Source organism: Rhinolophus hipposideros (assembly GCF_964194185.1).
Source record: "Rhinolophus hipposideros genome assembly, chromosome: 12".
Classification (NCBI taxonomy): domain Eukaryota; kingdom Metazoa; phylum Chordata; class Mammalia; order Chiroptera; family Rhinolophidae; genus Rhinolophus; species Rhinolophus hipposideros.
Genome location: NC_138058.1, coordinates 34,597,905 through 34,610,201, shown reverse-complemented (window position 1 = coordinate 34,610,201; position 12,297 = coordinate 34,597,905). Strand labels below are relative to the sequence as shown.

Here is a 12,297-nt window from a genome sequence, read left to right as displayed (position 1 = left end):
TTTTTCAGCATTAACTACAAGTTGAGGTTTACAGACTGAAGAAAGACTAAGAATAAATATTTTATTTTACTAAAGTTAGTAGTACAAAGACCCTTTGGAAAAAACATTTTAAAAAAAAACTCCGTTAAGATTCGTTTTTTTATTCCCAAGGCCTGACACATTTCTTAAAGTGTAAATATTATTTAGGAACAAATGGAAATATTCTCCTAGGTATCAAATAGTTAAAGGTAATGCGGTACAAAACAGACTTGGTTAAGGTCTTCTAAATGTAGTGACTGAACTGATTTATAATCAAAACCAGGAAATGAAGTGGTAATTCAGAGGTTGCTGATTACACCTCCACATTTCACCTAATTAATTTTATAGGAGGCAAAGTTCTTGAAAATAACAAGATGATCAAATGTACAGATATAAAACCTGTAACCTCAACATTTTCTATGCTCTTAACGTAAATTATTGCTAATTAACAAGAATTATATCCTAATGTATGAAATACGTTTAACATCGGGCTCCCTGCAAAACATTTGGCTAGTGATGTTCAGAGAAATTCCAAAGCCTGTTCTTATTATTGTCGCTATATTATTAACAATCAGACGAAGTGGGGCACAAAGAAAATATGAGAATACAGTTCTCTTGGTGTAGTCTACTGATTTGCATTGACGTTTTTTTTTCTCAGTGGCAATCAACATTTCCTTTCTGGGCATCTGATAATTTCTCTGTATTTTAATGCAAATTCCTCTTTCCCTGAAAATATTCCTAACCTCAGCCATTTTACCCCCTCCTTCAATTCAACTCCATCCTCCTTCGCCCCCACAATACTATCTTTTCTAAGCTCGGGCCTAAGCTCCCGCTACAAAGCGAAGAGTCCAGGACTTTAGTGGAAGGGAGTGAGCAAATAATCATAATAATTAGCCGCGAATTCTCTACAAGGGGAGAAATAGAAAATAAAATGCTTCTGCGTTCAAACAGCAAGACAGACTGAAACGTCTCAATGCCCCAGCGGCTGAGATCTCGTTCCTCTCTCTGCAGTTGCAAAGGAATAAATTACAAAAAAAAAAAAAAAAAAAAAAAGCCTTAGAAGAAATGTAGAGAAGGAGCAAGGGAAACGAGGGCTGCTGGGGGTTGGGAGGAGATTTGCCTTCAAGTTTGCTTTCCAAGTCTTTCCCTATAATTGTCTTAACAGGGTAAGGAAGCAAACCGAGGCTGAAATGTAGAGAGGAAAAGCAAAGAGACAAAAGCGAAGGCAGGGACAACAGGCCCGGGGCAGGGGGCCCGGCTGGGTCGGGCTGTGCAGAAAGTGAAGTTGGGCGCAGGGACTATGAAGCACAAAGCGAGCAGCGTGCAGGCTGCAGGCTACGGCGGCGCTCGCTGCGAACACGTGCAGCAGCGGCCGCAGGGCCGTGGGGCCCGGGGCCAGGAGGCGGCTGGCGGCCAGGGGCCCCGACTGCCTCCTCCACGTCCATCCATCCCGACCGCCGGGTGACGAGGTTCCCTGGGCCCGCCAGTTGGGAGAAATGGTACTCGAGGCTTAAAAAACTCAGCTGGTTAACCTGGTGCAGTCTCGGTATCACCGCACACACCTCAAGCGCGGCTCCTGAAATTCATTCTGTGTCCACAGGCTCACACTTTACTTTGGGGGATCTCGGCAAATGCATTTCTCCCGCAATTCCCGGCACTGGTGTGCGCAGCGCGGCGGCCGCTAAGGTTATTCATTATTAATGACGCTGCTTGCCCGCATCATTACGATGATAACTATTACTATTGTTGTGATTTCGGGCTCGGAAGCAAGAGTTGCAGGAGGCGGAGGAGCCGGGGGTAGGTGCTTTGCGCGGGGATGAGGAGGTGGAAGGAGTGAACCTAGAGATTAAGTGCAAACTTTCGGGATCCTGCCCTTTGGCCTTACCCCGAAGCCGAAGGGCGCGCACTCCCCTTTCCTCCCTACCAAAAATGCCCGCCCCGAGAGAAAGCGAGAACTCCACCCTGCTCGGCTCTCCGTGCCCGGGGCTGTCGGTGCGCCCAGGCGCTTCCACGCAGCCCTGGCCTGAAGCATTTTTAAAGTCAAAACGAAGAACAAAGACCTAAGAGGTGATGAGGGGAGAAAGGGAATTCTGCCTAACCGTCCATTTCCCCCACCCCCACCCTCGCAAAGCTCTTCCCTCCCCGGCGGAGAAACGCAGAACTGGGGGTGGGGGGAGGCTCTGGTACAGGTTCAAGTTCGCTGAGCTTTCTTGATCTTGTTCTGCCTCCTAGCGACCGAATGGCTCTCTTTCAGCCCAAGAAGCGGAGGATGGGGGGTTGGGGGGGTCCTAAAGACCTGAATGGCTCCCGCCCCCTCTTTGCGCCCAGTACAAGAAGCGACCCCCGAACCCCCTCCAAGCTGGTCCCTTAACCCAAAGCACTAGGGTGGGGGGAAAGGGGGACTAATCCACCCAGCCTGGAGTGTCCCGAGATGGACCCGGGATGGGGGGAGGGAGGCAGGGGAGCAGCCCGGACTGCACGCCTCAGTCTGTCCTCTGAGCCCCCAATGCATCCTTCCGAAGAAGGGCCCGGCTTTCCCGAGTCCTGCGAACACTGCCCTTCCTTCCCGCGGGTACCTGGCCCGGCTGTAACTTCACACCGCCGCGCGCCGCGTCTGCTCCGCATCCGGCGCAGCCGGGGGAGTGGGGGGCGGGGGAGAGCGGCGAGGGAGGGATGCGCGGGGGTGGGGAGAGGGAGGGCCCCGCAACGTGCTGGGGCGGGGGAAGCTCCCAAAGTCTGTGATAAGTTCCAGGGCCCAGTGAAAAATTCAATTCCCTGTGCGCACCCCCTGATTTAAAAACTACAGAACTGGGTATCTGTGGCCCTTTAAAATTGCATCAAAAATTAAAATAAGGGTCATGAATAAGGAGAAAGGATGTGGGCCCTGTCACGCCTTTCTTTCCCTCACTGCCAAACTTTCCTAAGTGCCCACCACCCGCCTTTCCAGACGCACTCTGTTAGCGAGGAGGCAGCAACCCACCCACCACTGATAGGCTCACAAGGACCCCCCGCCCCTTGCCCCCGACCGAGCCAGACCAGGGGTAAAGGGAAAGAACTCAAGGGTGAGGTGCACGGAGTCCCGAGATTCAGCACTCCCAAAACGCGTACTCGAATATAGTACTCTCCTGACCACCCCCCAACACCCTCCCCCCCCCCCCGCCGCCGCAAGTCAGCGCTCCGGGAGCCGAGGGGCTGGTAACCAGACTGGGTGGGAGGAGGGCAGGGAAAGCACGTGGTGACCTCCCCGCCGTCCAGAGCTGTGGACAAGAGACCGGGATTGGGGGGGTGGGAGGGGTCGCAAAACTCGCTTTTTCAGTTGCTTCGCAAAATGAAAATGTTTTGCAAAGCCGCGTTTCTCCCCAGCGGATTTCGCAGTCGGGTTGGCCGGGGGGAGGTTTGGGTATTGTGCTGGGGGCGAGAGAACCGTGGACCCCGCTGGCGCAGAGTTGCGGCGCGGCCTGCCAGCAGTGTCGGCGGGCGGGCGCCGGGCGCCGGGTGGGCAATCTCGGGAAGGGCGGGGGCGCGGCAAGGCCCGGCGAGGCCCCAACGAGGCCCGGCCGCGGCAGCCACCCGCTCCCGGGCTGCCGCGCCGCGCTCGGTCCTCTGTCTGTTTGTTGGCAGGAGGCTCCCGCACACGCGGTGCTTGTAAACATTCAGACACGAGATTTTTCCCAATCAAAATCCACTTCCACTTTTTTTGAAAATCTTCCAAAAAATAGTAAGAGGAGGGAGTTCCTCGCTCCCTCTCCGTGCCGCCGGCGCTCTAAGTTTGCAACTAAAGAGGTTTTGGGGAAGGGGGTGATTGTATTTTTCCCCCCTATTTAAAGAGTGTGAGATTTTTGCGGTGGGGGGGGAGAGTCAAAGAGGAGAGCGTTGCAGCAACTGCCCGCGGAGCGTTCGGCTTCTGTTTTGGGGCAAGAAATTTTACATTCTCTTGCCTTGTTATATTTAGTTTTTAATTTAATTTGATTTAATTTTGCGCGTCTTCTATCCGCCACTGAGGTTCTCCCGGGAGGGGAGGGCAGCCACAACCCGGGCGGTGGCGGCACCCGCGCCCACCCTCCCTTTCTTGCTCACCCCCGGCCCTTGCTCCTGCCCTTCGGAGGCGGCGGCGCGGGAGGGCAAGCGCTAGAAGCCGGCACAAAAGGCAGCGGGACAAACACCCACCTCGGGCCGGAACAAAAGGCGGCAGCGCCGGCCGCGTCTCCCGTCCTTCCCGGTCGCCCGGCTCTCACAGCCGCCGCGGCCCCTCTCCACACTCGGCAGACTCCAGAGCGCCGGGGGCCCCATCCCACAATCCCACTTTCTCACTATTGTGGAGATGACTACTTTCCTCCCGGTGCACACTTGACCGTGAGCGCGCTGATGTCCGAGGGCCAATCTCACCTCTTTTCTCACTGGGAATTGTTTTTTAGTCTTGGGTTCCCTCTTACCCCCCCCCACCCCGTTTTCCTTCCTTCGATGAGTGGAAGCAACCCCCCTTTATCCTCCAGTTCCCTCCCCTAGGTTTGCAAGAGAGTTGTTCGCATCCATACATAGCATTGTTCATTATTTTGCAAAATTAGAGGGGAAATCATTGCATTCCTTTTCGAAAAGCGAAATAAAGCAGCGGAAAGCAGGAAAGAGGAGGAGTCAAATTTTTGTAAAATTAAAAGGTGCGTGCTGTCCCAAAAGTACATACGGCTAGGATTCGAGATGGAATGAGGTTTGCTTTTTTTCCCCCCTCCCTTTAATCTCTTTTATCCCGACTCTCGGAGGTTTTTCTCCTGAAAAAATTTTAAAATGCATGCACACACCCCTCTCCCCCCCCCGTTCTTGCTTCTGTCCTGCGCACTCTCGTGATTATTAATAATTATTATTACTATTATTGGGTTACTTACGCGAGAATTCCCGTTTGCTTAAGTGCTGGGGTTTGCCTTGCTTGCGGCGAGACATGGTGGGCTGCGGGGCGGGCGGGCGGCTGCGGCGGCGGCGGCGGCGGCGGGCGGACGACGGCTCGGTTCACATCGGGAGAGCCGGGTTAGAAAGAAGGAGACTCCAGAGAAAATATCTTCATCAGTGCCTTTTGACATCCAAAATAAATTAGAAATAATACAAAGATGGCGCAGGGAAGATGAATTGTGGGAGAGCCGTCATGGCTTTTTTTTTTTAAGCAAAAAAAAAAAAAGAGAGAGAGAGAGAGAGAGAGAGAGAGAGAGGAGAGATAGAGGGGGAGAGAGAGAGAGAGAGAGAGAGAGAGAGATGAAAAAAATGGCAAAAGCCCCCCTGAGCTGCAAGTTCAAGTGCGGACGTGACGTCCCTGCGAACTTGAACGTCAGGAGTCTGGATGGACAGAGACACACAAAACATGGGCAGGGCGAGCAGGAGAGAGGGGAGGAGGGAAGGGGAAGCTCACACCAATGGACACACATCAGGGGCTGGACATGAAAAAGAGACCAGGACAAGCCAATGGCCAGTGCGGGGCGGGGGAGGTGCGGGGCGGGGGGCTCCGCAGATGCCAGACGCGGCCCCCGGGGGAGGGGCAGGCGGAGGGGAGGGGGAGCTGGGGCCGCGGGCTCACGAGTGGACGCAGCCAACGCCGAAGCGGCGGCGTGGCCGGGGAAGAAGAAAGGGGCGACGGGGGGGGGTAAAGGGGGTGGGGGGAGCAAGACGTGCTCCCTCCTCCTCCAGCACACGCACCCCAAAAATGAAAGGTTTTTTTTATTATTATTAAAAAGCTGGCGTGTACGGGGAGGCTGCAGCCCGGGGCCGAGGAAGCGCGGGCAGAGGGAAGCCAGGTAGAGTTGCTCCCGGACACCCTCCTCCGTGCGCACACCCACTTCCCCTCACCACTGCCGCTGCGCTCTCTCCCCGCGTGCGGACGCCGGGGCCCAAGTGAAAGCCCTGAGCCCGCGGCTGCGGTCGGGAAACTTTGCCCAAGGAGAGGATAGTAAAGAAAAATCACCCGAAGTTGAGAGTTGAGCCTCCAAGTTACAGCTTCGCAGCGGGCGAGGGGAGACGGGAGGGAGCGCGCGGCGAAACAGAGTCCAGCCCAAGTTTGGAGGGTGGCGGGTCCGGAAGGGCAGCACCCGGGCTTCCCGGAGCCCTGGCGGCCTGGAAAGAGGGGCAAGGGCGAGGAGAGTGGTGCAGGCCTGGGTCGGAGGGCTGGGAGAGCGCCCCCAAGGCCAAACTGGGGGTGGGAGGGCCGTGGTTCTACGCGCCCCCACAAGTGATTGGGTCTGGATGCAACTGGAAGCACGGAGTCGAATCTCCCTAGGGTCGCGGAAAGAGAGAGGCTGAGGAATAAAGAACCCGGAGCCAGATTAGGGGTACGTTTCGGCCCCCGGAGGGGAGAGCCGGGGCCCTGGGCTAGGGAGGCGCCGAGGCGTCCACTTCACCGAGCGGCCGCAGGCCAGAGGACAAAGCACCGGCAGTCCCGGTAATTCCAATCCCTGGGAACGTGCTCCCGGCATTGAGCGAGGTCCCCGAGCCGGGTCCCAGGGATGGACACACCCCCTCCCATTCCCGAGCAACTGCAAAAGCACTGAGAAATAGAAAGAAAATGTTTCTTACGGGCAGAGCACAACTATTCCTGTGCTGTTACCCGGGGAGAGAAGATGGGGAATGGAAAGAGAACGGCTGTCTCGCTGGAGCTACGGGGAGGCCATGTGGTGGGGTGACCGCCGGGGCTCAGCGCCGTGCTCCTCAAGCGCTCCTGGCCAAGGCGCACACGCTGGAACCGGCAGCCCCGGTCTGGCCTTTCTGCAGACGTTCTCAGGAAATTAGGGAAGACCTGTTGGAAATAAACCCCTGTCTCTTTAATGCGCGCGCGCGCACACACACACACACACACACACACACACACACACACTGCCGCTGTCAAAAAGCGGGCTTCACTCTGGCGTGGGATACTTTCAGTTTTACGTGAAATGTACAGCAACAGCACCCCCTGCGATTGGAAAGTTTATTCAGAAACGTGCCTGCAAAGTCCCCCGGCGTCTCCCGCCTCCCAGCCTCCCTGCCTGCCTGCGCCACCCTGTAGCTTCAAGCCGCCGCTGCCGCCGCGGAGACCGCGCTGCGATTGCAAATCCGGAAGGGCAGGGGGGAGAGGAAAAGGGACTCAAGTCCAAGGGAGGCGAAAGCTTGCATGGTGTAGGCAGGTGGCCGCAGCCCGCGAGACTCCAAGCTGCAGGTGGACGTGTGTGTGTATCTGCAGAGCAAGCAGTCTCCTTCCCTGTGCTCCAAGGGTTCCACAACCCCTCGTTGCTTCTCTTCCCCCTCCTCAGTCTAAGGGCCGTCTATTTCATAAAGTCGCCAACCCAGCAGGGGGCTTTATTGTTTTAAGCAAGGGTCCCCGGCTTACCAGCGCGCACCCACCTCCCAGTCGCGCCGGCAAGCGGCTGTTTATTCATGTGTTGTTTTAGTAAAGTTTCAAACCTATTAGAAAATGACTGGCTTGCCTAGCTCGGTGAAGCTTCGGGCCCCTCTCAGGAAGAAAAGGAGGTTTTGATGCTCAACATTAGGAGAGACGTAAGCTGGACTGAGTTAGTGTAAATGTGGTTTGTTGTTGTTTCCCTCCAGTTTGGGGGGAGGAGGGAGACTCACATCCCGTTTAAGAAGCAGGAAGATTTCACTTTCAGTAAAGCTCTGTAGATTGTGCGTTTGTGCGTTACACCATTTCCCCCTTTTCATGAGTTCTTCACACCAGGTCAGCTTCTTTCTTCCAATACTGTCTATTTTTTTGTCTTGTTTAACTAGCCTTAGAGCTACCAAAAAATGTCATTGCGGGGGTTGGGGGAGGGGGACTTGGAGGAGAATGGTTGGAGGGAAGGTGAGCAAAGGGAAGAAGAAAGTACAACTGGGAGGCCTTTGAAAAATAAATTTAAAAAATAAAACCCCTTCAGGTAACAATAGTGAGTCAGATTCTTTCGGAACAGAGTTTTGCAAATTTAAATATTTTCCCCATCCATCCATAAATGTCCATGTACAAAGAAGGTGTATAAATGGGCGAATGTGTGTTGTGGAAATATATATGTATGATTTATATATAATGGTATGTATAAAGCTTTTCAGGGTTGGCTGTAGTGTAAAAGTAATGACTTATTACCTCTGAAAGGTTCTGTGGTTCACATTTAACAGTCTCCTGAATTACAATTCATTACACAATTGTGTGCTCTCTAAAACTGGCACCCTATCAGGGCCGCTATCTGTGGTTATTTCCAATAAATAACTGGCAACATTTTATTGATTTTCTTTTTTTAAAAAAATCATAGGAAATTAAGCACTTAGTCACAAGTAGGTCTGCTATGTTATTGCACTTGTTTCAGATTCCAGGGGGTTCCTTCCGAAACCACATCTTAAAACATACATTAAAAATCCAGTTTTGCAGCTGCTTTCCCTGGGTGCCAATGCAGAGGTAAGCAGCAACGTTTCCACCATTAACATATATTTAATTTCACCATCATAAAATGCCCAGAGTGAAATAGGAAATGCCCTCCGCTCCCGCCCCTCCCCCAGCCTGATTTCACCCAGTCCAGAAAACCAGGGCTGTGTTTAGGCATTTGGTTCCTCCTGGTCGCGGACCCCCGCTCGGGTTCCTTGAGCTAGTCCCTAGGAGTGACGCCCCCTCCCTCATTGCGGTTGGATGCTCGCTAAAGCGCCCAGAAGTGGGGGAGGGGGAGGGTTTTTATGTGTGCTTAAAGAAATAAAATTGTGTTGTTTTAAGAGCTTTAAAAATATTACATAAGTATTGATTAATGATGCAGGTGGTTTTGTAGAGGGGTGAAAGGTCACGTTAAACGCGCACACTTGAATACACAATAAGTATATTTACCTTTCCAAAAGTGGTTTTTAGAAAGTAATAAATTATGACAACGTTAAAATTATTTTTTGGCCCTTCAGTTAACTTCATTTGGAGCTGTAGAACCTTTGCTGGTTCCACTGAGGGGGCCATTACGCTCCGTGGGCTTTTTCCCAAACCTTTGGTGACGACATTGCGCGTGTAAACTCCAGGCCAACCGAGGACCCCTCCCCTCCCCTCCGCCCCCTTTTTATCTTGCCCGCGGAGGAGACTCCCCAGGACTTCCTGCAGTATATATTCTGCCTCTGATCTCCGTACTTAATAGCCAAGTCCTGGTTTATGCTTTATAATGTGTTGACAAGTTTTCTAACAGACTTTCTGAAATAATGCACATATATTCACGTCGGTTAGAAACTCACCGTATTTTTAGAGTCTAGTAGATCTATACTCTAATGCAGTGAGAGAGTGTAAATCATAGAGGATTTCATAGTCCTTTCAGTAGTTTTCGGTATGAAGTATGAGCCGCGTGGCCTCCAGACGTAACCTTTTAGAAAAAAAAGACAGTGCTTTTATTTTATGGTGTAAAGTGCTTTTAGCTCCAGGGCTCTGAACGTGAATGTGGTCAACAAACAGCTCTGAAGAGGGAGACTTAATACAGTCCCAGCCCTCGTGCAGACGATCGCCTGGCGCGGGGGACTCGGGCTGAGCCGGAGAATGAAGGGTTAAAAGGTCCGTCTAGAAGGAAACTACAAGATTAATGTAAAATATTCACTGTCTGCCTTTAGGGGGAACACCTTTATGAACTTAAAGATAAACAAATGAATGACTGAATGAATGAATGGTTAAAAATGCAATCGATCCCACCTTGCTTTTTCACTTTTTTTTTTTCCTAGAGGCAGTTTAGAAGATAGAGAAAGGGCAGTCATCTTCATAAAAATAAAACTTAGGTATAGATTCTACATTTAGCATAGGTTTTTGCATTTGGGGTTCTTGAGGGTAGGAGTACTAGGATTTTGTTAGGACAAAGGAAATATTAATTAAAAAGAGAAAGAGGGGTTGTGTGAGAGGAAGGGGATGGGCTTTGTGTAGGCACCCTAAATTGAAAGGTGAGCAGAAGGGCCACAGTCCCCTCTTCTCTTCAGCCTCCCTAAGCTCCTAACACCCACTCCCAGCCCTCCACCCCTCCATACAGAATAACATTTTTTCTTCCTCTACTTCCAGTGTGATCCAGAGCCTGAGACCTGAGGAGGCCCCTGGAGGGCAGTGTCCACACCTTCTGCTAAGGCACAAACTTCCCCTAGGGAGGTTCCTGGGGGAACAGTCTGATACTTCTCCAGAGGCTCCCTGTGCTTTTGGCTGGCTGGCAAACCACTTCACATACCTGAATGGACCTATCCAAAAATTAAAAGAAGGGAGGGAGAAAGAGGAAGAAGGAAAAAGCTGAATCTGCTCTAAATAAGTCTGTACTTGCCTCCAGACTGGGTAGCTGTGTGCTGAGTCAATAATGTATGGGGAGTGGGGAGCAGTAGTCTCACCACTTAAGTAAAAGTCCCCTTTGAAGACAACAAGGAGTTCTGATTAGAACACTGTTAGGTGAAATGTTCAGTTTAGCTCCCTAATATTGACATCAAAGACATACAGGTGCTGGCCAATGAAGCCCGTCCAACGTACTATATTAGAAAAGTCCTAATGCGGTACTCAGCACATAGGAGATGCTCAATAAATGTGGTTTTTGTTTGTGTGTGTGACCACTGAATAAATCCCATCACCATATAAATGAAATTAATATAACCATCTATATTCTATTGGTTTTCCTCAGAAATCACTAAGATTTTGATCAGGCAACCCTATTAAGAGTGCATTTTAGCCTAAAAGTGATTCCCACCAAGGATGGTGAGCTCAAAATGATTATCCCAAATATCAGAGCAGCTGAACAATTAAAAACACAATGCAAGATGTTTCCATCAACTCCAGCAGCCCACACTGTCAATATCTTCCAAATAAGCCAGTATCAAGAACCCAGTATCAAAAGATCCAGTTTTTTTTTCAACATTGCTTTTTGGATGTACAAATCTGATTTCCCGAATGAGAGCATTTCTAAAGGAAAAAACACAATAAGTACAAACAAAAAATTTAAAATATCTCAAACTTCATTTCCTATGTGCCCCACTACATGAAGCTTTTGCTTTTAATAAAGAAATCATTTTTTCAGTACACCCAATCTTAAAAACAAGCTTCACCTATTTGTCTCTTTGGGGGTGGAGTCGTAAATAAAAGGAAAAGCAACACAACACACATACACATCTGGTCCAACATTTTGTACAGCAAATTTCAGCCCAATGTGATTTAAAACAATGTGAGTTAAAAACCTCTTAAAATTTGGGTTTTTAATGGAAACGCTGACAGGCTCTTAATTATAGCAGCCCTGCCAGACACTGCTATAATGAAATAGTTGTGCTTTCATTACTATAGAGGCACTATAGTTAAGGGTCTGTCAGTGTTTCTATTATAAACCCCAAGTTTAAGAGGTTTATAACTTGGGCTATTTAAATGGCACTGGGTGGAATTCAAGTTATCAGTCCAGATGTGAAGTTGTATTGTAAAAGACAAAATAACTCTGTTGAGGAATCTTTTAGAGATTCTCTCTCTCTCTCTCTCTCTCTCTCTCTCTCTCTCTCTCTCTCTCTCTCTCTCTTTCTCTCTATCCTTCCTTTTCTCCCTTCCTTTCTAAGAAAACATCACAGAAATGATTTTTAATAGTTTCAGATGGTCTTATTGCCAACTTGTAGCTATGACTTCACTGTCTAAAAGGAAATTTTATAGGCAGTTCAGTTTGCCCTTTATTTGGACAAGTACTCTTTGCCATTATTATAAGTGTTTATTATTTTATTATCCTGGAAAAACATATATATATATATATATATACACAGAGAGAGAGAGAGAGAGAGAGAAAGAGAGAGAGACAACTGAAAACATCAAGACTATATGTCAAGATGTGTTACCACCTCATATTCATACACTGAGGTATGTATACATTTGATGTTACATTCTGATGAAAATGTAAAACTTTACTGAAAAGGAGAAATAAAACACCTCGGATCTTTTATCTTATCGACACGGTGGTAAAAATAAAAGAGGTATTAAACATCTTATGCATATTTCAGAAAGTTGTAGCTTTCCTGGTACCACTTGGTTTGTTCAGAAAGCCACAACAAACATGGTGCCGTCAGCACTGAACTAGCCAAGGACTGTACACAAACACCATATATTTCTCTGCTTAATTTTGACTGTTGACAGATTGATGAAGAATTTACCTTAGGTTATCTAATGGACGAGATTTTTAAAATATGTTCTATTAACCTGGTCTACCACCACCATAATATGTAATTAGTGACGATGTAGCTGATGCTGATTCTATCATAAGGAAAACAGAATGGTGCAGGTAATGATGGTGGTGGTGTTGATGGTGATGATGATGGTGGTGATGGTGGTGGGGGTGA

At 49.6% G+C, this 12,297-nt stretch overlaps 1 protein-coding gene across 5 annotated transcripts in view; it reads right to left on the bottom strand.

The window, feature by feature from the left end:
* Nucleotides 1-6,111, bottom strand: part of BCL11A (BCL11 transcription factor A) — a gene marked incomplete at its 5' end in the record, with an annotated part of 100,012 nt that extends 93,901 nt beyond the window's left edge. For 3 of the 5 annotated variants that reach the window (XM_081068455.1, XM_081068456.1, XM_081068457.1), the window contains one exon: nt 4,899-5,344. In XM_081068455.1, the coding sequence (XP_080924581.1) occupies nt 4,899-4,953 (55 nt within the window). Of the gene's footprint in view, nt 1-4,898; nt 5,345-5,962 lie in introns of those variants that run through there. The other 2 variants (XM_081068453.1, XM_081068454.1) reach the window with 2 other exon arrangements.
* Between the last annotated feature and the right edge of the window lie 6,186 nt (nt 6,112-12,297).